The sequence below is a fragment of the Danio aesculapii genome, chromosome 18, assembly GCF_903798145.1.
Source record: "Danio aesculapii chromosome 18, fDanAes4.1, whole genome shotgun sequence".
NCBI lineage: Eukaryota > Metazoa > Chordata > Actinopteri > Cypriniformes > Danionidae > Danio > Danio aesculapii.
Window position 1 is genome coordinate 21,345,249 of NC_079452.1, and position 24,865 is coordinate 21,370,113.

The window sequence follows — 24,865 nt, forward strand, 5'->3', positions numbered from 1 at the left end:
GATTGACCCATTCACCCCTTCCCTAAACCCAACCGATAGTGTTTTGAAAAGCACCGATTGACCCATTCACCCCCTTCCCTAAACCCAACCGATAGTGTTTTCAAAAGCCCCGATTGACCCATTCACCCCCTTCCCTAAACCCAGCTGATAATGTTTCCAAAAGCACCGATTGACCCATTCACCCCCTTCCCTAAATCCAACCAATAGTTTCCAAAAGCACCGATTGACCCATTCACCCCCTTCCCTAAACCCAACCAATAGTGTTTTGAAAAGCACCGATTGACCCATTCACCCCCTTCCCTAAACTCAACCGACATTATATTCAAAAGCAAGTAAATCTCCTGATTTTACCATGTTTTCAGATTTTACCATGTTCTCACCATGTTATTTACTTGTTTATTTCATTTTTTGTTTTGTCTGGATTCTGCAACCGTTCTTCACCGGACTCAAACCTCGTCATTATGGTCAACTTTTCTCTGCATCTCAAGTCCACCAACATAAGCAGCAAGCCACTGGGCAGACTGGTAACAGTAGAAAAGCCGTCTACATGGAGGTAAGCTGTCAGTTGGTAGCGCAAAAATAAACTCCTGCACCGTCACACCGCCCCGAAGCGTTCGTTTTAAAGACGAAACGCAGCCATATGTACCTCTGGCTACATAATTCCCGCTCTCCAGATATATATACAGGGGTGCATTTTCACATTTGGGTATTTCAGATAAAGATACATCTACTAAACTGATACAAATATACATCAAATGCGTACATCAAGCTGAAAAGCAAGCTTAATTCTGATTTTCAGAGCTAATCTAGCATTGCACTGTTACATTATATAATAGTAATAGTAATGTAATCCTCATTTATGCTTTATTACATACAAAACATACAGTATGGGGCTAAATAATGTCAAGAACATGAGCAGATGTGAAATAATTATCTTTCATGCACTGCAGTTGAGACCCAGGGGTTGTTTTGATCAGTGCATGATTGTTGCATAATGGCTTCCCTAATTTCTCGTCATTATGTCATTGTCATTTGCTCACATCAGTCTATAAAGCTTCTCAAAGTGAAGTCCTTCCGAGGCTTCAGGGCTTTAGTCCTACTTGGACTTAAAAGGTACAGTATATGAGACAGTCTATCATGTGCACATGGAAGAAATAATATTTATTGAATCATATTTATATTAAGAAATAAAAAACAGTCCAAGGGCACACACACATGTCCAGTGGACAAAAAGCTCAATGCAGATGCACCACAAATAATAATAATAATAATAATAATAATAATAATAATAATAATAATAATAATAATATTAATAATAATAATAATAATAATAATATAATAATAATAATATTAATAATAATAATAATAATAATATTAATAATAATAATAATAATAATAATAATAAAAATAATAATAATGATAATAATAATAATAATAATAATAATAATATTAATAATAATAATAATAATAATAATAATAATAATAATAATAATAATAATAATAATAATAATAATAATGATAATAATAATAATAATAATAATAATATTGATAATAATAATAATAATAATAATAATAATAATATTATTATTAATAATAATAATAATAATGATAATAATAATAATAATAATAATAATAATAATAATAATAATATAATAATAATAATAATAATAATAATAATAATATAATAATAATAATAATAATATTAATAATAATAATAATAATAATAATAATATTAATAATAATAATAATAATATTAATATTATTAATAATAATAATAATAATAAAAATAATAATAATGATAATAATAATAATAATAATAATAATAATAATATTAATAATAATAATAATAATAATAATAATAATAATAATATTAATAATAATAATATTAATATTATTAATAATAATAATAAAAATAATAATAATGATAATAATAATAATAATAATAATAATAATAATAATATTGATAATAATAATAATAATAATAATAATAATAATAATATTAATAATAATAATAATAATAATAATAATAATATTAATATTATTAATAATGATAATAATAATAATAATAATAATAATAATAATATTAATAATAATAATAATAAATAATAATAATAATAATAATAATAATAATAATAATAATAATAATAATAATATTAATAATAATAATAATAATAATAATAATAATAATAAATAATAATAATAATAAATAATAATAATAAATAATAATAATAATAATAATAATAATAATAATAATAATAAATAATAATAATAATAAATAATAATAATAAATAATAATAATAATAATAAATAATAATAATAATAATAATAATAATAATAATAATAATAAATCTGAATAGGCACTCCACAGCTCCAACAATAGTTTTTTATTTATTTTTTTTTTAACAAAAGTGCAATGATTTTATTTGAATGGCATCTCTTAGGGAGATCATAGCTGGTTTGTGAGTGAAGACCGTGGCGGCTAAGGGGCTTGGGCTGGGGGACGTGCTGCTGCAAAACCACCCAAATATTCACTACCCGCCTATGACATTTTTTACCCGCACAATCGAATTCAAAAGCGCAAAATTGGGCGGAAAACTGCCCAATCTGGCAACACTGCCCAATCTGGCAACACTGCCCAGAAGCTCGCTGCGTACATTGATAGACTTGGGACACGGAGCTGAGTTGACCGCAGTAATGGAGTTCGTATCTGGAAAAAGAATGGTTCCAGAAACCAGGTAAAGCAAAAATAAAGAAATAAATAAACAAACAACAGGCTTTCCATAAACATGAAGCAACACAGGCTTATTGTGGATATGTACCCATCTACATTTCTGGAGAGAGTGAATTATGTAGCCAGAGGTACATATGGCTGCATTTCATCTTTAAAATGAACGCTATGAGGGGAAATGATGCTGCCGACAGCTTCTGTTTCTTTTCGCCTGGTACTAGTTGTTTTCTGGTGGTACCAGTTTGCCCAGCAGTTCAGTGTGTAGTTCGCTGTGCAAAAAAATAAATAAATAAATAAACAGCAGGCTGAAAATGTGGTGAAATCATGTGATCGCGACGGCTTTTCTTTTCTAGATGGCTTTTGAAAACACTATCGCTTGGGTTTGGGGAAAGGGTGGGTAGGTCAGTCGCTCAGTCGACAGCAAGCTGGCCTGGTCGGCTAAAGTGTATGTTGCGCCCTCTGGTGGATTTACGTGAGAAGAGGACACACGAGTTCCTCAAAAAGCATACACACAGCGACCTCTGGTGGATTTGCAAAAATAAAAACTGCGAGCAGACGAACCTGCGGTTATGCATCTCGCTGTCCCCAGAAATGTAGACCCGGGTACGTATCCGCAATGAGCCTGGGTTGACATGAAGGGTTGATAAAAAAGTGTCTGGTGCATATGGAGAAGAGAGAGTGTGTCCTACAGGTGGTTTGTCAAGCCCACTCACCTGCATGGAGCACACTCAGAATTGCACAGTGTTAAGAAATGAGGATTGCTTATAACAAAGTGACTGAGGTAATTAGAGAGTGCTATTGTTGAGCAATTAAATGCTCAATTATTACTAAAACAGATGCATCCTCAGATGTTTCTTGAATGTTTTTTTTTTCTTATGAATTAGACATTTAGCCAATGATCTGAGGCTAAAGAGATTGTAATATAGCATTAATCAATTATCTTTAATTGTCTTATGATGTGTAATGATGTACAGTGATGTTTTTCAATATCATTTATTAATTTCCCTTTGGCTTAGTCTCTATTTTAGAGGTCGCCACAGTGGAATGAACCGCCAACTATTGCAGTATATGTTTTAAGCAGTGGATGCCCTTCCAGCTGCAACCTAGTGCTGGGAAACATTCTGATTCACACACATACTCATACACTATGGCCAATTAGTTCATCAATTCTCCTATAGCGCATGTGTTTGGACTGTGGGGGAACCTGGAGCACCCGGAGGAAACCCACACCAACACAGGGAGAACATGCAAACTCTACACAGAAATGCCAACTGACCCAGCCGGGACTCGAACCAGCGACCTTCTTGCTGTGAGGCAACAATGCTAATCACTGAGCCACCGTGCCACCCAGTTGTGAAATACTACAGACACTGTAAGAAACGTAGGGTTCCACTCAACTGATTTGTTTTAGGACAACATGAAGGAATTAAGTTAGCTTATAAATTTGTTCACATTTAAGTGGATTGAACATAAAATAATTAAGTTGTGCCCACAAAAATAGCAAGAAATGTGTTGTTTCAGCTCATATTAAATAAGTAGTTCGAACAAACAGCTCCAAGTGTAGTTTGCTGTTTTATAACTGGTCAGATATCAACTTCTTCCCCAAATCGCATATGCATAATTGCATTTTTGACTCAAAACCCATCTAATTACTGAGATCATGACGACTTGTGACGACTATAGCCACAGTTTAGCTGCTCGTATGTTAATGAAGCACAATAATTCATGAACTGGCATGATAAAAGGCATAACGTTTACAGCCCAATAGTTGTGGAGAGGTAGGAGGCAGTTCAAGTGTCAGTGTGTCTGACTGTCAAAAAATAAAGTTGCATGAATAATTCTGCGATGATGGCGTGCACGTGCGAGCCTGCAGCTAAATCCTCCACAGACGCGCGCGCACACAGCGGAGACAGACGCGCGCACGAGGAGCGGAAAACACATCAACACACACTCGCACACGACAGGACGAGGATGGAGTTGTCACTGATGGCAGCGCAGGTAGGCTTTTTTGTCACAAAGTCATTTTTATAGTGATGTTTGAGGCTAATTTGGTGATTATGTTGATTGTCTGGTTTACTTATCGAGTGTGTGTGTGTGTGTGTGCGTGTTCAGCGTTTAGTAACTTTTGATAGCGACACACACCGCAGCGCAGGTACGATTTACCGCGCTTTTTGTCATAAAATTATCATTTATATTCATAATTGAGGCTAATTTGGTGACTTTCGCTATGTTAATTGTGTGTTTTACTTATTGTGTGTGTGTTTTAAAGGGGTTGTGTAACTTTTGATAGCCACACACAAAAATACTACAGTAAATTATAGTTAATACTATGGTGTTTTTGAATATATATATATATATATATATATATATATATATATATATATATATATATATATATATATATATATTTATATATAGACTGTATATATAGTAGTACACTCAAAAAATTGTGTTGACTTTTTTGTTTCAACACAATTCTTGAGGTTTTTTTGGACAACATAATGTTTTATGTTCAATCTACTTAAATTTGTTAAAACTATTAAGTTAGTGTAAACTATTACACTACCACCCAGCGTTATTTACAGTATATTTCCAACTCTTTGTTAATGAACACTACAGGATACTTCAGCACTATCTTGAACTAATAAGCTGTAATAAATTCTGTAGTATACATTTAGTTTTGAAAGTGTCGAAAGGTTTGTACAGTGTTTAGTTGTTTATATTATCTGTATGTTATGTTATATCTGTATCTATATCGGTTTGTTTATTATATTGGTTGGATTTGTTGCATTACCATGTGCATTATAGAATTACGACAAAAAATACAATATATGACTGTAGTATGTTCCTACTTATAAATTGCTTCACTATTATAACTCACTACAGTACTTTTTCATACTGGTTATGTTTGAGCAGAGTGCTTAATAACATTAAACATGGTATTATTCATCATGTGGAAGTAAAAACGAAGCACTTCAAAATGTGTTGACTGATACAATTAAATTATATCTGTAAATCATTTAATAATCAAGTCAAGTACTGATGTGCATATATTGTACATACACTTAAAATAAAGCATTTGTGCTGCTTGTTCAAACTACTTGTTTAAAATGAGCTGAGTTTTTTGGGGCAACTTGGTGTTTTGTGGTTGATCCTCGGGCTGCACGATCCTGGAAAAATCTGACATTGCGATATTTTGTTGTGCTGCAATATATATTGCAATATAAATATAATTTCAGGAGATGATTTAGAATGAACTGGAAGCATATCAGAATCAGAATCAGAAAGAGCTTTATTGCCAGGTATGTTCACACATACGAGGAATTTGTTTTCGTGACAGAGCTTCTACAGTGCAACAGCATTACAGAGACAGGACAAAAAACAGATAATAAATATATTTTAAAAAATAGAAGTAAGTAGTGAGTGCAAATTTACAGATTGACAAGTGTATGTACATGTTTATTACTATATACAACGTTATATGTGCAGCTGTTATGTGCAAATTGGCATGTAAAGTGTGTTGTTAAATAAGTGTATATGTGTATAAAAGTGTATAGCAAGTAGTGATGTTGGTTCAGCAATTATTATCATCAAGTGTTCATGAGATGGATTGCCTGAGGGAAGAAACTGTTCCTGTGTCGGGCTGTTCTGGTGCGCAGTGCTCTGTAGCGTCGACCAGAAGGTAACAGTTCAAAGAGGCAGTGTGCTGGGTGTGAGGGGTCCAGAGTGATTTTGGCAGCCCTCCTGCTCGCTCTGGATAAGTACAGTTCTTGGGGAGTAGGAAGGGTTGTACTAGTGATTCGCTCAGCAGTCCGAACTATTCGGCGTAGTCTTTGGAGGTCGTATTTAGTAGCTGAGCTAAACCAGACAGTTATTGATGTGCAGATGACTGATTCAATGATGGAGGTGGAGAACTGTTTCAGCAGCTCCTTTGGGAGGTTAAACTTCCTCAGCTGACGAAGAAAGTACAGCTTCTGTTGAGCTTTTTTGACAATGGAGTCAATGTGAGTGTCCCACTTCAGGTCCTGAGAGATGGTGGTGCCCAGAAACCTGAATGACTCCACTGCTGCCACAATGCTGTCCATGATGCTTGTTATTATTATTATTATTATTATTATTATTATTATTATTATTATTATTATTATCATTATTATTGTTATTATTATTATCATTATTATTGTTATTATTATTATTATTATTATTATTATCATTATTATTGTTATTATTATTATTATTATTATTATTATTATCATTATTATTATTATTATCATTATTATTGTTATTGTTATTATTGTTGTTATTATTATTATTATTATTATTATTATTATTATTATTATTATTATTATTAATTCCATATCTGTTAACCAAAACAGCATATTGAAAAGTTTATTAAAATAAGCAAACTCTGAGTGCATCAGTGCTGTCCTCCATTAAGACGTGCATGCAAATAATATGAAATGATTTTCCATTATTTAAATTTAAACTTAATTTAAAGGTGATTTGGACTATTCATCGTACTGAAGTTGACCTGAAAAGGCTCAGTTATGGTCATGCAGTGAAGCATCTGGTGTTGAGAGAGAATTAATCAACCTGATTTTTTTCTTCAGGCTCTTTATTATGAAGTGACAGAATGCTAATGAGAAATGTTAAGTGGACACAGGCCACATCTGTTCCCAAACTCACCCAGACCTGATCACAGAGGCAAATACGTGACCATGGACGCAGTGTAAAAAAACTGCAGCAAAATTGACTATTTTACTGGCATATTTGGTTGCAATGTGAAATAACAATTACAATTGTGCTGTAATTTTACTGAACAATTGTAATTGTTTAATTACAGTGCACTTATCAAATTTACAGTATTACCAACAACCAAAACTGCCAGTAACACTGTCAATTTTATCAACACAGACTCACTCTGAAAATATACCCCCGTATACATTTCTGGAGAGCACGAATTATGTAGCCAGAGCTATATATGGCTGCATTTCGTCTTTAAAACAAACGTTATGAGGCAGAATTACGCCGCCGACGGCTTCTGTTTCTTTTTGCGCTACCAGCTGACCGCTTACCTCCTTGTGGACGGCTTTTCCATTCTTACTAGTTTGCCCTGTACGTCGGCAAACTTGAGATGCAGAGAAGAGATGACTGTGACGACGAGGTTTGAGTCCGGTGAAGAACGGTTCCAGAAAGCAGGTAAATCAAAAACAGACAAAAAATAAAATTAACAAGTAAATAACAGGGTGAAAACGTGGTAAAATCTGAAAACGTGGTAAAAATCAGGCAAGGGCTTTTCTTTTTCCGGATTACTTTTGAAAACACTTTCAGTTGGGTTTAGGGGATTGGTTAATCAGCCAGTCATTCAGTTAGTCAATTGACAGGAGCCTCTGGTGGATTTACACGAGAACAGCAGGGACGAATATCACTTGCGAGAGAAATTTGAGATCTGAAAAAGCGTATACAGCGGCCTCTCGTGGATTTGTGAAAACAAAAACTGAAAAAACATGTATCTCCTAGGACGTATTTGGTGCTCTCCAGAAATGTATACAGGGTTACAGTACGTATCCATAATGAGCCTGGGTTGAATTTTACAGCAGTTCTTCACAGTGCAGCCTTGAGTCCTCATTCATGCTGTTTAGTTGTAAAATAGAGGTAAATATTGATCACACAGTGATCAAACAGTTATTGATTACATAAACATGATCAGATGTAAGGGGATTCCTTGGATTTACTTGGATTTTTGGTTGTAAACAATTAATTTGGGCTGAATTTAAACAAACAAATTAAGTTGAACATTATTAAATTTAATTTGTTTAAATTCAACACAAATAAATGGTTTGCAACAGTTTTGCAGACATCATTTTTTTCTCTTGATTGCAATTGGATGGATATTTTTGTATGACGCTAAAATGTTTCTCCAAACATTATAAATAATTTCAGCTTTTAAATATTTAATATCCATTTGCTTATTTTTTTATGTTTTTATAATGTGTTAGCGGAGCATTTTTGCAGGCGTGTTCACAGTTTAACATTCTCAGTGTGTCGGTGATGTGAGTTTAGGCGTTGTTTATTTCTGAATCAGGAGTGAAGTTGTGTTGTGTTTTCATATTTAATGCACTCAAACATCGCTCAGCCCTTTGGAAGTCAGAGTTTGGTCAGGTTTACATGAAAGGCATTTTAGAGTTTCTGAAGCAGCTGCACTCAATGCCCCATCAGGACATTATAATCATCTTCATCATGTTCATCATCCTCCTCCTCAGCAGGACTTAGTAACAGTCCAGATGGATGAGGAGGTGAAGAGAGACTTGCAGAGGTTTGGGCAGCAGATTCATCTGCAGAAACATTTAACCACCGAGGACGATAATTATAGAGTTGAAGTCAGAATCATTCGCCCTCCTGTGATTTTTCTTTTTAAGCCATTTTAAGGTCAATATTATTAGCCCTTTAAGCAATATTTGTTTTGGATTGTCTCCAGAATAAACCACTGTTATACAATGACTTGCCTAATTACCCTAACTTTACCCTAATTAACCTAGTTAAGCCTTTAAATGTCACTTTAAGCTAAATACTAGTATCTTGAAGAATATCTAGTCTAATATTATTTACTGTCATCATGACAAAGAGAAAATAAATCAGTTATTAGAAATGAGTTATTAAACTATTATGATTAGAAATGTGCTGAAAGGAAACGCCTCTCTGGTAAACAAAAATTGGGGAAAAATATACAGGAGGTATATAATAATTCAGACTTCAACTGTGTATGTTAATGTCTGTGTGTGTGCCATTCTATTCATTGAGGGTTCACTGCAAGTGTTTAATTATTAGCCATTATATTCTATATGGAACATTCCACCAATCAGAGAGTTGCAGCAAGCAACAAGCCTTTTAGCTCCACCCATCCCATGTACAGTTGAAGACTAAATTTTTTAGCCCTTCTGTGAAATTAGTATTATTTTTCAAATATTTTTAAGTTCACCCAAAAATGAAAATGTTCCAAACCTAGTTGAGTTTGAGCACAAAAGAAGATATACACCACCTTACAAAAGTCTTGTGGCCTATTTAAGTTTTGGGAACAGCAAATAATATCTTGACTTCTAGTTGATCATTTGGTATCAGAAGTGGCTTATATGAAAGGCAAAAGCCTCTAGATTACACTTATTTGAGCACAATAAAATCTGATCATGCCTTGATTATTAATGATTTGATTAGGACAGTAAGGTCTGACTCTGCTTAGACTAAAGTCTCATCACTGAACCTTCAATAATGTCCAGTATAGAATATGTGGTCATGCTGCAGTGGAAACAGAATGAATATTGTGTCTGACTCCATCATGAGCTTGGAGGACTGCATCCATACATCTCTGACATGACTCAAATCACTGATTAATAAAGTCATCTGGAATGGCAAAGAGAGCATTCCTGCAGGACTCCCAGAGTTCATCAAGATTAGGATTCATCTTCAACACCTCCTCCTTCATCTTAACTCAGACATGCTCAATAATGTTCATGTCTGGTGACTGGGTTGGCCAATCCTGGAGCACCTTGACCTTCTTTGCTTTCAGGAGCTTTGATGTGGAGGCTAAAGTATGAGGAGCGCTATCCTGCTGGAGAATTTGCCCTCTGCTGTGGTTTGTAATGTAATAGGCAGCACAAATGTCTTGATACCTCAGGCTGTTGATGTTGATCATCCACTCTGCAGATCTCTCGCATGCCCCCATACTGAATGGAACCCCAAACCATGATTTCTCCTTCACCAAACTTGACTGATTTGTTTGAATCTTGGCTTCATGCGGGTTCCAGAAGGTCTTCTGCAGTATTGGTGATGATTGGGATGAATTCAACAGAGGATTCATCATCTTCTGACACTTTTGCAAATGATCAACTAGAAGTCAAGCTGTTATTTGTTACTCTCACAACTTGGATCCACAACAAAGATTTTTTGGGGGGTTGTTTTGTACTATGGAAGTCAACTGCTGATATTTTCCTCAAAAGTTCTTCAGAAAATCTTCTTTTGCGTCAAACAGATGAACTTCATAAAAGTTTAGAGCCACTTGAGTGTGAGTAGATGGTGATATATATATATATATATATATATATATATATATATATATATATATATATATATATATATATATATATATATATATATATATATATATATATACTTATTTTTAGGGTCCCAAATCTGTATGATGCTTTCTTCTCTAAAACAACGGATGAGAGAGTTTTAGGGGATATTATGGGTGAATATGAGTGGGTGGTCCTGGTACTCTTCACATGCCTGAATGTCTGCTAAAGTACCAATACCAGTCATTCTTGATTATGTGGGGACATTTTTTTGTCTTCATGAGGAAAACGATTCATAAATCATCCGGAATATTTTGAGAATGTAAACCTGCAGATTGTTTTGGGAGGGGGGAGGGTGTAGGGTTGGAAAGAGGACAGAATCTGTACAGTATAAACATAATTTCATCTGTCGGAAGAGCCCATAGAACACAAAAACCCAACATGTGTGTGTGGCATGTTTACAGCGGTGTAGTTAATGTGAAATGTCGTGCATCAGTCAGATATCTGCAGCACAGTGATTCACTTGAGGTTATTATCTTCTGTAATGTGAATGTCAGATCAGCTGGAGACGGATTGATTTTTCATGTTTGGTTCATCCCCTTTTGGGATGTTAGTGCATTATTGAGTTCATGAAGAAAAAATGATGACATTTGATGAGCTTCTCAGGAAATCTGATCAGCATTAGAGTGCATATGAACTAGTTTATAAACTATAAAGAAACATTTGAGCTCTAGAAATAAAAATGTCATGACCATATGCATTATTTAACATGTTTATTGTTTGTTTAACATGTTGCTAACATGCTTTTGGTATGTTTTTAGCTTTCAAAAAAATATATTTTTTTACATTTTAGCATTTCACCACTGTGCTAATAATGCTAGACATTAATTAAGTCACTGGCATGTTTTAATACACTGTTTACATGTTTTAACATATTGCTAGCATGAACTAGCATTTCTAACATACCCTAAGGATAGAAAACATGTTTTATGCTACAAAGCTGTCATGACCATATAACATATGCATTATTTAATATGTTTCTTGTATGTTTAAAATGTGGCTAGCATGTTATACAACAATGCTAGACAATAATTAAATTGTTAGCACGTTTAAACATACTTTTTACATGTTTTTAACATAGTGCTAGCATGAATTAGCATCAAACAGATCTTAAAGATGTTAAACATGTTTCATGCTACAACTGCAGGCTGTCATGACCATATAACATGCATTATTTAACATGTTTATTGTTTGTTTAACATGTTGCTAACATGCTGTTGGTATGTTTAGCTTTCAAAAAAATTTTTTTTTTACATTTTAGCATTTCACCACTTTGCTAATAATACTAGACATTAATTAAGTCACTGGCATGTTTTAATGCACTGTTTACATCTTTTAACATATTGCTAGCATGAACTAGCATTTCTAACATACGCTAATGATTTAAAACATGTTTCATGCTACAAAGCTGTCATAACCATATAATGTGTATTATTTAATATGTTTCTTGTATGTTTAACATGTTGCTAACATATTATATAACCATGCTAGACGTTAATTAAGTTGTTGGCATGTTTTAACATACTGTTTACATGTTTTTACCATAGTGCTAGCATGAATTACCATCAAACAGATCTTAAAGATGTTAAACATGTTTCATGCTACAATTGTAAGCTGTCATGACCATGTTACATATGCATTATTTAACATGTTTCTTGTATGTTAACATATGGCTAACATGTTATATAACAATGCTAGACATCAATTAATTTGCTATCATGTTTTTAACATACTGTTTACATGTTTTTAACATATTGCTAGCATGAATTAGCATCAGACATATCTTAAAGATATTAAACATGTTTCATGCTTCAACTGCAGGCGTGCATGACCATATAACATGTGCATTATTTATGTTTCTTTAATGTTTAACATGTAGCTAACTTGTAATATAACAATGCTAGACATTTTTAACATACTGTTTGCATGTTTTAACATATTGCTAGCATGAGCTAGTATTTCAAACATGCCCTAAGGATGTTAAACATGTTTCATGCTACAACTGTAGACAGTCATGACAGTAACATATTCATTAATTAACATGTTTAGTGTTTGTTTAACATACTGCTAGCATGAACTAGCATCTCAAACATGCCCTAAGGGTGTTAAACATGTTTCATGCTACAACTGTAGACAGTCATGACAGTAACATATTCATTAATTAACATGTTTAGTGTTTGTTTTACATACTGCTAGCATGAACTAGCATCTCAAACATGCCCTAAGGGTGTTAAACATGTTTCATGCTACAACTGTAGACAGTCATGACAGTAACATATTCATTAATTAACATGTTTAGTGTTTGTTTTACATATTGCTAGCATGAACTAGCATCTCAAACATGCCCTAAGGATGTTAAACATGTTTCATGCTACAACTGTAGACAGTCATGACAGTAACATATTCATTAATTAACATGTTTAGTGTTTGTTTTACATATTGCTAGCATGAACTAGCATCTCAAACATGCCCTAAGGGTGTTAAACATGTTTCATGCTACAACTGTAGACAGTCATGACAGTAACAAATTCATTAATTAACATGTTTAGTGTTTGTTTTACATATTGCTAGCATGAACTAGCATCTCAAACATGCCCTAAGGATGTTAAACATGTTTCATGCTACAACTGTAGACAGTCATGACAGTAACATATTCATTAATTAACATGTTTAGTGTTTGTTTTACATATTGCTAGCATGAACTAGCATCTCAAACATGCCCTAAGGGTGTTAAACATGTTTCATGCTACAACTGTAGACAGTCATGACAGTAACATATTCATTAATTAACATGTTTAGTGTTTGTTTTACATATTGCTAGCATGAACTAGCATCTCAAACATGCCCTAAGGATGTTAAACATGTTTCATGCTACAACTGTAGACAGTCATGACAGTAACATATTCATTAATTAACATGTTTAGTGTTTGTTTTACATATTGCTAGCATGAACTAGCATCTCAAACATGCCTTAAGGATGTTAAACATGTTTCATGCTACAACTGTAGACAGTCATGACAGTAACATATTCATTAATTAACATGTTTAGTGTTTGTTTTACATATTGCTAGCATGAACTAGCATCTCAAACATGCCCTAAGGATGTTAAACATGTTTCATGCTACAACTGTCATATAAGCTGATGGTGGCAGATGTTGTTTGTCATCATGACCCATGATCCTCTTGGATTTGGTTAGTTCTCCTGATTTGCATACGAAACCCTTTCTGACGTTTCAAAGCTTGAATATTTTAAGTCAGATCAAAATACACGCATGCATATGTTTCAGATCACATATGGAAGTTGTGTATAACAAGAAAACACAAAGGCTGAATAATCAAATTGAGGAATTATTGATTTTCAAATGTATAATATGAGATGTAGAGAGCAGATCAGTGCAGACGGGCTCTATAATCTGCCTCCAGCAAGATTACTCTCTCTATAACACACACACACACGCACACACGCATGTTTGATGTATTAAAACTCTTCATTCGTCTGTCAGCTCAGCAGCACAAACACAGAGGTACTCTTTTATTTATTCAACATATGCATTTTTAAATCAAACACATTGTTGTATCATATTATAGTGAGTTTCGTGAGTTGGAGTGTTTGTGATATTTGTGTATTTTGATGCATCGGCATGTGTTTTATTCTTGTGATGTTCCTGCATTTTGTTCTGTTACTGGAAATGCATTTGACTTTGAGAACATTTTGATTGTTTGTTTACATTTTCAATTACATTAATGTACCACGCTAAAAACAATTCTAGAAGTATATATAATATATTTAATAATGTTGTAGAGAATATATTTAAAACACCACAAGAAAAGGGGAAATATTTTATATATTTATATATTCCATTTTTGCTTTATTAACCATTATTAAGGTTTTAAAATACAAAAACTAAAAGAACTAAAATAAAGAACAAACTAATAACCTAATCTGAAAATGTAAATAAATAATAAACAAAAACATAAAAAAGACATTAATATTTTAAATAAAAAAGTAATATAACTAAAATAATTAAATAAATATATAATAAACAAAAAATATTTAAATAGATAAAGCTGAAATAAAATAGAAAATACTATATTACTATACTATATATTAGATATTATTTTGAAATATTTAAGCAGTGTTATTGCATCCATTTTTACTTTTTAAACATTATTAAGATTTTAAAATAAAGAAAATAATATAATAATAAAATAATAAATAATAGAGAAAAAATAAATAATAAAAAATAGAGAAAAAAATAATAAACACAAAAAGAGAAAGAATTTAATAAATAATAAAGAAAAAATAGAGAAAAAAGTAAATGAACAATAAACAAAAAACAAATTTTAAATAAAGCTGAAATAAAATAAAAAATACTGCATGAAAACCCCATATAATACATAGATTAGATATTATTTTTACTTTATTAACCTTTATAAAGTTTCTATAATATAAAAGTAAAATGACTAAAATAATGAATAATCTAATAATATAAAAACAGAAAATAGATAAATAAATAAGTAATAAACAAAAAATATTATTTAAATAAAGCTGAACTAAAATATGAAATACCACATGAAAACTCTATAATAAATATATTAGATATTATTTTGAAATAATTAAACAGTGTGATTGCATCCTTTTACTTTATTTAACAATTATGAAGATTTTTAAAATAAATGAACTAAAATAGCTGAAATAAAGAAAACGCTAATAGAAAGTAAATAAACAATAAACAAAATATATTTAAGTAAAGCTGAATATAAATTACTACATGAAAACCCCTATAATAAAATTATTAGATATTATTTTAAAACAATTAAACAGCAATAGCATCTATTTTTGCTTCATTAAACTTTATTTACTGTATGTATTAAGATTCTAAAATAAAATAAAGAAAAAAAAGTACATAAATAATAAACAAAAAGCTTAATTTAAATAAAGCTGAATTTATATATAAAAAAAACTGCAAGAAAACTCTTTAATAAATATTATTAACTTATTTAATCAGTGTAATTGCATCCATTTTTACTTTATTACCCATTATTAAGATTCTAAAAAACAAAGACTAAAATAAAGAAAAATAAACAATAAAATAATTAGATAACAAAATATTTTTATATAAATTTACTAAATAATAAACAATAAATTAATTTGTTTTATAAATAATAAAAAAAATTCTATTAAATAAAAAGATCATTAATATATTCAATATTATTTTGAAATATTTATCCAGTGTAGTTGCATCTATTTTTTACTTTATTAAACATTATTAAGGTGGAAAGGTGGCTCAGTGGTTAGCACGATCGCCTCACAGCAAAAAGGTCGCTGGTTCGAGTCCCGGCTGGGCCAGTTAGCATTTCTGTATGAGTTTGCATTGTTCTCCCAGTTTCCCCTACAGTCCAAACACATGCGCTATAGGTGAATTAATGAGCTAAATTGGCCATAGTGTATGAGTGTGTGTGTGTGAATGAGTGTGAATGGGTGTTTCCAGGGGCGTAGCAACCAGGGGGGACGGGGGGGATCCGTCCCCCTCACTTTTAGGGGCAGACCATTTAGAAACAGGTAATTAATAATTATATGAACATATGATCTCGTACAGCCCCCCCCCCCCCCCCCCCCCCCCACTTTTAAAATGTCCGCTACGCCCCTGGGTGTTTCCCAGTACTGGGTTGTGGCTGGAAGGGCATCCACTGCGTAAAACAAATGCTGGATAAGTTGTCGGTTCATTGCGCTGTGGTGACCCCAGATGAATAGAGGGACTAAGTTGAAGGAAAGTGAATGAATGACTGAAATAAAATATAAAATACCACATAATAAACCCATGAGCTATTATTGTAGTCTTGTTTTTGATTATAGTGTCCTGCTGAAGTGTTTGTAAAAGCAGCATACATGAGAATGAGCAGCATGAATCTGTTGACCTTTCAGTATCCAAAAGAGGAGTGCGACATGTGGCAGCGGGACGCCTGATTATGCACATGACTTCAGGAGCAAAATCTGCGCTGCTTGTTCTCTGCATTTTAATCTAACGCCGCTTTACCTTGAGCTTCATCCAAAAGTTGTCTTCACGCTCCTTGGGTTTGGTTTTGCGATGGGCTGGAAGTAATGAAGAGAGCCGTTTCGCTGGAAATCTGTCCTGAGAAAACAATATAAGATGAATTAAATATACATGTCTCCGGGATCATGATGATTGTGATGCAGTCTGTGCGCTCATCAATTATTACGCAGTATGCATAAGTGGAAAACCGGTTTATATTAGCACAGTTTAAGCTTGAAGTTATGTTCAAAGGGCCCTTTTTTAAGAGTTAATATAAGTCTTTAGTGTCTCCAGAATGTGTGTGAAGTTTCAGCTCAAAACACCCATCAGATTATTTATTAGAGCTTTCAGAGTGTTGGATTTTCAGCTCTAGGGTTGGGCGATGTCCACCAATTTGTTATCGTACGATGTCTAATGTGAAACATCGTGATTGATGATGTCATCGTCATCATTTGAATAGCGGGGGTGGGGGAGGGGGGTGGTTGTTGATAGACTGTGCACGACGAGTCTGAAGAGGATCCGAGGGTGAGAAGGGTGCGTGACGTACTTGAGGACCGGGAGGGAGACGCGCAATTTCCGATTATCACTCACTCGTTTGCGGGCATTATGAGTCCCGCAAATGTATAGAGACTCCCGGAACTTCTGGGAGACTTGGGATGTCTGAATATCACGTTTAACAACTGTTGTGAGCCGCGATCGGTACAGCCTTGATAAAGACGTGCACTGCTGTCTGTCTATCAAAGCTCAGAGGAGCGCTTGGCTGTGTGTGTGTGTGTGTGTGTGGGGTGTGCTCTGCAGTGAGCACCACTTGCACCTACTCAGCATCGTATTGGCCATCGGCGATGGACGATGGCATTGTCTATCGGACCAACCCTACTCTGAACACACTGTAGCTGTTTTTGTTGCCTGTGCCTTTAAGGCTGGTTCTCCCCGCCCACCGTTCCCACATGCCTGTCAGTGTGCCTCAGTCTTCGCCTCAGCTGCGTCAGGTAACAGACAGACATGAAGGAAGCAGATCTCACGTAACGTTTGTGAGAAATACTACAGTAAGAACTTTTGCAATGAGTATTTGATGTATTTGTTGTGGAGTTAATTCAAGCCTTTCTGCAACGATGAGTTACACATGTTGTTACAAAGTACACGCACAGACACACACACAGCGCGTGCGTTTAACTATGCACTGTTTTTGCACGCAAATGTGACAGGATACAGGTTAATATCCACTGCTGTATGGATATCCGTTATGTTAATGTACAAAATAAACCTCTTTTAACGTCCACAAACTGGGATTAAAGCGTTTTCTTTTGTGATTGTACTGACACACGGCTGTGGTGAAGTAAAGACAGTAAAATCGCTGTAATTCATTTCAAACATGCACTGTTTTAAAAACATTTTAACCTCATCACGTTTGATGATGACTGATGATCACAGAGCGCTGAACAGATCTTTTAATCCCGGCTGCTTTGCGCACGTCCTGTCTTGTTGATATGATTATACGTGTTACTACGGAGATATGTTAATACACGGCTGTCAATCAATTTAGTGGGCGGGGAAACTGCACTCCTACATCACGTTGCTGTCTGCCTCAAAATGGGAGGGGTTGGGATCCTATATGTAATGTCAGGAAATTTAAAAAAGAGACTTACTGTGTTTCTATCACCCCAATATGACTGTAGACACACTGTATGTACACTCACTTCTGTCCAAACAGCTTACAGAAGATGATTTTCATCATGGGTGCCCTTTAAATATGTACCAGGTGTGTGTGAATCAGAATCAGAATCAGAAAGAGCTTTATTGCCAGGTATGTTCACACATACGAGGAATTTGTTTTGGTGACAGAGCTTCTACAGTGCAGCAGGATTACAGAGACAGGACAAAAAACAGATAATAAATATATATTTAAAAAAAAGTAGTGAGTGCAAATATACAGATTGACAAGTGTATGTACGTGTTTATTACTATATACAACGTTATATGTGCAGCTGTTATGTGCAAATTGGCATGTAAAGTGTGTTGTTAAATAAGTGTATATGTGTATAAAGTGTATAGCAAGTAGTGATGTTGGTTCCACAATTATTATCATCAAGTGTTCATGAGATGGATTGCCTGAGGGAAGAAACTGTTTCTGTGTCGGGCTGTTCTGGTGCGCAGTGCTCTGTAGCGTCGACCAGAAGGTAAAAGTTCAAATAGGCAGTGTGCTGGGTGTGAGGGGTCCAGAGTGATTTTGGCAGCCCTTCTGCTCGCTCTGGATAGGTACAGTTCTTGGGGAGTAGGAAGGGTTGTACCAGTGATTCGCTCAGCAGTCCGAACTATTGAGGATTATTTTTATATTAGGATTTTGTTACAGAATTTCGGTGAGTTGTCAATTTGTATTTATTTTTTATTTTGAAACTGGGATGATTTACAGTATTTGTAGGGAATATTCTGGAGAAAGGCGACGCGGTGGCGCAGTAGGTAGTGCTGTCGTCTGACAGCAAGTAGGTCGCTGGTTCGAGCCTCAGCTGGGTTAGTTGGCGTTTCTGTGTGGAGTTTGCATGTTCTCCGCATGTTTGCGTTCTCCGGTTTCCCCCAAAAGTCCAAAGACATGTGCTATAAGTGAATTGGGTAAGCTAAATTGTCCATAGTGTGTGTGTGTGAATGAGTGTGTATGAATGTTTCCCAGTGATGGGTTGCAGCTGGAAGAGCAATGCTGCGTAAAACATATGCTGGATATGTTGGCGGTTCATTCCGCTGTGGCGACCTTAGATTAATAAAGGGACTAAGACAAAAAGAAAATAAATGAAATAGAAATGTGCATAACTAAAAAATAAGTTCACTTAATTACGCCTATAATTCATGAACTTAATAGTTTTATGGCAATGCTACTCACTTATTTTTAAAAGTAAAGTCAACTAAACACTTTTTACAGTGTAATGGATGACAAGTGATTATGTGTGAGTGTAAAAACAGGGTTTATTTCTGTCCTTACGCATTTGTAGCTGACCCGATCTGAACTTTGGGTATTTTTGGCTCTTAATTAAATCATATTCAATCTCGAGGAGAAGTATAAAAACTAATGAGTCATATTCAGTAATCTTAAAGATAATGAGAGAAAACTGTACGTCACATGATGTTAGTTTCAACGTGACACATCATTAATTTGTATTAAGACTCAGAAGGGTTTCTGGATGTTCACTCGTGCCTTTATATGCCTCAGAATCATTTATTCTTTAACTTTTATGAAATACAAACTTAAAGTCTAGTCTAAATGCAAGTTACAGATGTTTTTTCTGAACGACTCGATGTGTTTAAAGACACCAAACATTCATTTATTCATTCATTCATTTTCCTTCAGCTTAGTCCCTTTATTCATCAAGGGTCGCGACAGCGGAATGAACCGCCAACCTCATCCAGCATATGTTTTACACAATGGATGACCTTCCAGCTGCAACCCAGTACTGGGAAACACCCATACACACTCATTCACATGCACTCATACACTACGGCCAATTTACCTATAGCGCATGTGTTTGGACTGTGGGGGAAACCGGAGCACCCAGAGGAAACCCACGCCAACACGAGGAGTACATGCAAACTCCACACAGAAATGCCAGCCGGGACTCGAACCAGTGACCTTCTTGCTGTGAGGTCACAATGCCGCCTATACAAATACATGATTTGAAGAGGTAATACAATTTCAGATTTCTAAATGAAGGTCAGACTTACTTTGAAAGTGGCTTTTTTTGGTTCAATCCTCCACCTTCAGACAGCTGTTCTCGGGTCAGAATGAGAGCGATGAGTGTTTCTGATGAATGCAGCTTGTCATCGTGCAGACTGAGGGCCATTGAGGTGACCAACGCATTGATCATCTCCCAGAATGCAGGCTGTGAGGCTCCAGACTGGTGACATCATAGACCAGACGGGAGCCATCCGAGGGTTACATGATAAATGGAGATCCTTCTGGAGCCTGCTGCTACAAAACTATCACAGGAGATTTTTCAGTTCTTTGTCTATTATCTTTTTATCCTGGAGAAAGTCTTGATTTTTTTGGGTGGGCGACACAGTGGCTCAGTGGCCACACAGCAAGAAGGTCGCTGGTTCAAGTCCCGGCATTTCAGTGTGGAGTTTGCATGTTCTCCCTGTGTTGGCGTGGGTTTCCTCCGGGTGCTCTGGTTTCCCTCACAGTCCAAACACATGCGCTATAGGGAATTTGATGAACTAAATTGGCCGTAGTGTATGAGTGTGTGTGTGAACGAGTGTGTATGTTTCCCAGTACTGAGTTCTGGCAATGTTGAGTGTTTCCCAGTACTGGGTTCTGGCTGGAAGGGCATCCGCTGCATAAAACATGCCAGAATAGTTGGCGGCTCATATACTATATAGTTACGAACCCCCAGATTTTTAAGGCTCGTCTAGAGAAGGGGTTAGCAACATAAGGACACGGAACTCAAAAGTACAATTCTCTATTTATTTAGAGACCAGAAAATAAGTGTCCTATCAAAAATAAGGTGTCAACAAAAATATAAATAATAAATTAAACAATATTTCTTACATTATTTCTTACTTAACCAAACAAACATACACAAAACATAAATAAACCATTGAGAAAGCATAAATAAAGCATAGAGAAAACATAGATCAACAATGAATTAAATAACAGCAACAACACCAGCATGGCTCCTCAGCTGCGGCTGCTCAAGACATGCACAGAAGTCTCAGACCTTCATCAGGACAAGATACGTTGAGATTCTCAACAAGTACGGGTCATACTCTCAAGAGAGCAAAGATCGGGAGGACCAGTCAGACACGCGCTGGAAAACAAAGAGCCACCCCGACACACACTCGGCTTCCGCTTTTAAAGCCGCCAGTCCAATGAGCCGCAGGTGCGAGGCGGAGTTAACCTCAAAGAAAAGAATCGTCTATTAATAACTCAATAAACTCCAACACAATAATAATAATTATTATTATATTATAGAAATAAACCGTGACAATATATATAACTGCTGTGGTCAATAATATGTGCCCCCTTGAACATTATTATTTTTATAATTGGCTATACTGAACCACTGTTGTCCAATGGATTGCTTAGTTAACCTAATTAACCTAGTTAAGACTTTCGTTAATCCTTTAAAAAGGCCTTTAAGCTGCGGTCACACTGGGCTTTGTGTGTGCGAAATTCTGTCGTGTGGCGCTGCGAAAAGGGGCGGGATTAAACAAGATGATTAGACATTAATAAAGTGAGCGATTGCTCCATGTTTTTAATTTCTGTCTAGAGAGGTCCTGTTTTGATGCTCGATTCATCTCACGCAGTCAAGTGATGCGATTTCGCAGGTTAGAGTTCACCAAGCTTGAACTTTGCACCGCAGCAACCTGTGAAACTCGACGCATGACCCCGCGTTTCCGGTCTGACGCATTCGCGTGCGTATGAATGGAAGTCTACGGAAGGAAAAGTCAAGTGTGACCGCTCCTTTACAATTATGCACACACACTAGTGTTGGGCGATGTCGAATAATTTGGCATCGTACGATGTCTAATGTAAAACATCTTGATGGATGATGGCATCGTCAATTTATAATGAATTAATAATTTGTAGCCTACCGTTTCAACTACGTGACCCACATGGTCTTAGTTTTACCCATAACCAAATCATAAATAAATAAAGAGAAGTTACACACAAATGACCACCTGTCAGTCACTTTTTCTGTGTCGTTATAATGGCGTCGACAAACTTGGTTGGTAAAAAATTTGCACAAACAACAGGAACCAACCAACAGTATCTGAGGGTTACACTAAAATTACTGAGCACAAGTGTGAAAGCGAAAGATTAAAGCAGTGTACTGACGCTGTGACACGTTACCTGATAGATTCAAAAGACCGAACAGTCGTAAGATAGAGACAAGATGAATTAAATATCACCTTTAACAACTATAGTGAGACGAGATGAATAAACACACTATGGAAGTCAAAGTGTTTTACAAAATCTCTTCCTTTCTGAAACTCAGACAGGTAAAAGGGGGGGAAAGTAGTAAATGATGGCAGAATTTTCATTTTTGAGTGAACTATCCCTTTAAGACCTCAACAAATTACATAAATGTTTACAGTTTTAGTGCATGAATCAGCTTCTCTCCATTGCTTTCCAGCATTTTCCAGCCGTCAGCGGAGCCTTCATGGACTCTCCATACAACGGCAGCGCGTCCCTCCAGACCTCCACCTCCAACCTGAACACCAGCATCTCCAGACCGGCCGAGCAGGAGGAGGAGGGGAAGTTCTCCAGCGACGCCATCTGGCTGTGGGTCGCCGTCATCGCCACCATCGGGAACATCGTGGTGGTTGCGGTGGTCTGCGCCTGTGCCTTTTAGACCCCGTAGTGCGCAAGAACACAGCCTGAACTCCTGATCCCCCCTCACTAGCGCAGTATGTACAGTACAGTAGTGTGTGAGACATCCTTGTGCATCCTTACTCCAGAGATGAGCGCATTTAAAGACAGCCTATCTGATTGACTGATTGATTGATTTGAATTTAATTATTTAACAAAATTATTAGATCTATATGATTTATTTATTTGTTTGTTTTTTTAAACAAATTTAATTTAACTAATTATTTTATTTATTTATTTTAATTACACAATTTATTTAACTAAATATGTATTTATTTATATAAATAAATAAATAATTTAACTGATTTATTTTATTTACTAAATTGATAGCTTTATATGATTTATTTGTTTGTTTAAATGAATAATTTAATTAATTTTATTTATTTTAATTACATTATTTATTTGTTTGTTTAAATAAATAAATAATTTAACTAATTTTATTTATTTACTAAATTGATAAATTTATATGATTTATTTATTTGTTTAAATGAATAATTTAATTAATTTTATTTATTTTAATTACATTATTTATTTATTTATTTGTTTAAATAAATAAATAATTTAACTAATTTATTTTATTTACTAAATTGATAGATTTATATTATTTATTTGTTTGCTTAAATGAATAATTTAATTAATTTTATTTATTTTAATTACATTATTTATTTATTTGTTTAAATAAATAAATAATTTAACTGATTTATTTTATTTACTAAATTGATAGATTTATATGATTTATTTATTTGTTTATATAAATAATTTAGTTTATTTTATTTACTAAATTAGATTTATACAAATTTTTTGTGTTTAAATAAATAATTAAATTAAAATTTAATTTATTTATTTTAATTTGATAAATTTAATTACATTATTCAACTAAATATTTATTTACGTATTTATTTATTCGTTTGTTTGAATAAATAATTAATTAATTAATTTTGTTTTATTTATATATTATAACTATTATTTTATTATTGTTATTATTAAATATTTTATATTTATATTCACCGTATTTATGATCCTGGAGCACACAACCAGTCTTCTGTTGCATGAGTGTATTTATGGGAAAAGCCAAAAATGCATTGCATGAGATTTTAATTATATGCCAAAAAAACATTAGAATATTAAAGATCCTCTTACATTAAAACATTTTGTACATTGTCTTCTCTAAGTATTTCGAATGTAATATTTGCATTGCTTTGTTTGTTCAACTTTAAAGGTAATCTTCTCAATATTTGCATCCATTTTTTCCATCATCAGATTTCCCCATAGTTATATCTCAGCCAAATATTTTCCAGATTTGCACCATTATATCCCACGTTGTACCTTTATTACTGGTTTTGTGATCCAGGGTCATGCTTTGCAATGCAAGCTCTACTATGAATGTGCTATGGCTTTATAATTACTAAAATTAGCAAATGTCACACTCAAACTACATGGAGCACAAGCCAGTGTGTCCATGAAAATAATGATACTGTCTTAATTCATGTTGAAATATTATTAAAAAATAACAGTTTGCAACATCGAGCAGCATAACAAGCTCTTTATAAGGCAAAGAAGCTGTATTTGTATAGCACATTTCATTCGTAATGGTAATTCAACGTACTTTAAATAGAACAAC

At 34.2% G+C, this 24,865-nt stretch overlaps 1 protein-coding gene across 1 annotated transcript in view; it reads left to right on the forward strand.

Moving 5' to 3' along the window:
* The first annotated feature begins 4,652 nt into the window (after nt 1-4,652).
* The window catches only part of LOC130245877 (uncharacterized protein C14orf132), a 29,204-nt gene continuing 8,991 nt past the window's right edge, over nt 4,653-24,865 (forward strand). The window contains exons 1-2 of the mRNA XM_056478659.1: nt 4,653-4,726; nt 23,009-23,282. Of these exons, the coding sequence (XP_056334634.1) occupies nt 4,700-4,726; nt 23,009-23,227 (246 nt within the window). The 5' untranslated portion in view covers nt 4,653-4,699 and the 3' untranslated portion in view covers nt 23,228-23,282. The remainder of the gene's footprint in view (nt 4,727-23,008; nt 23,283-24,865) is intronic.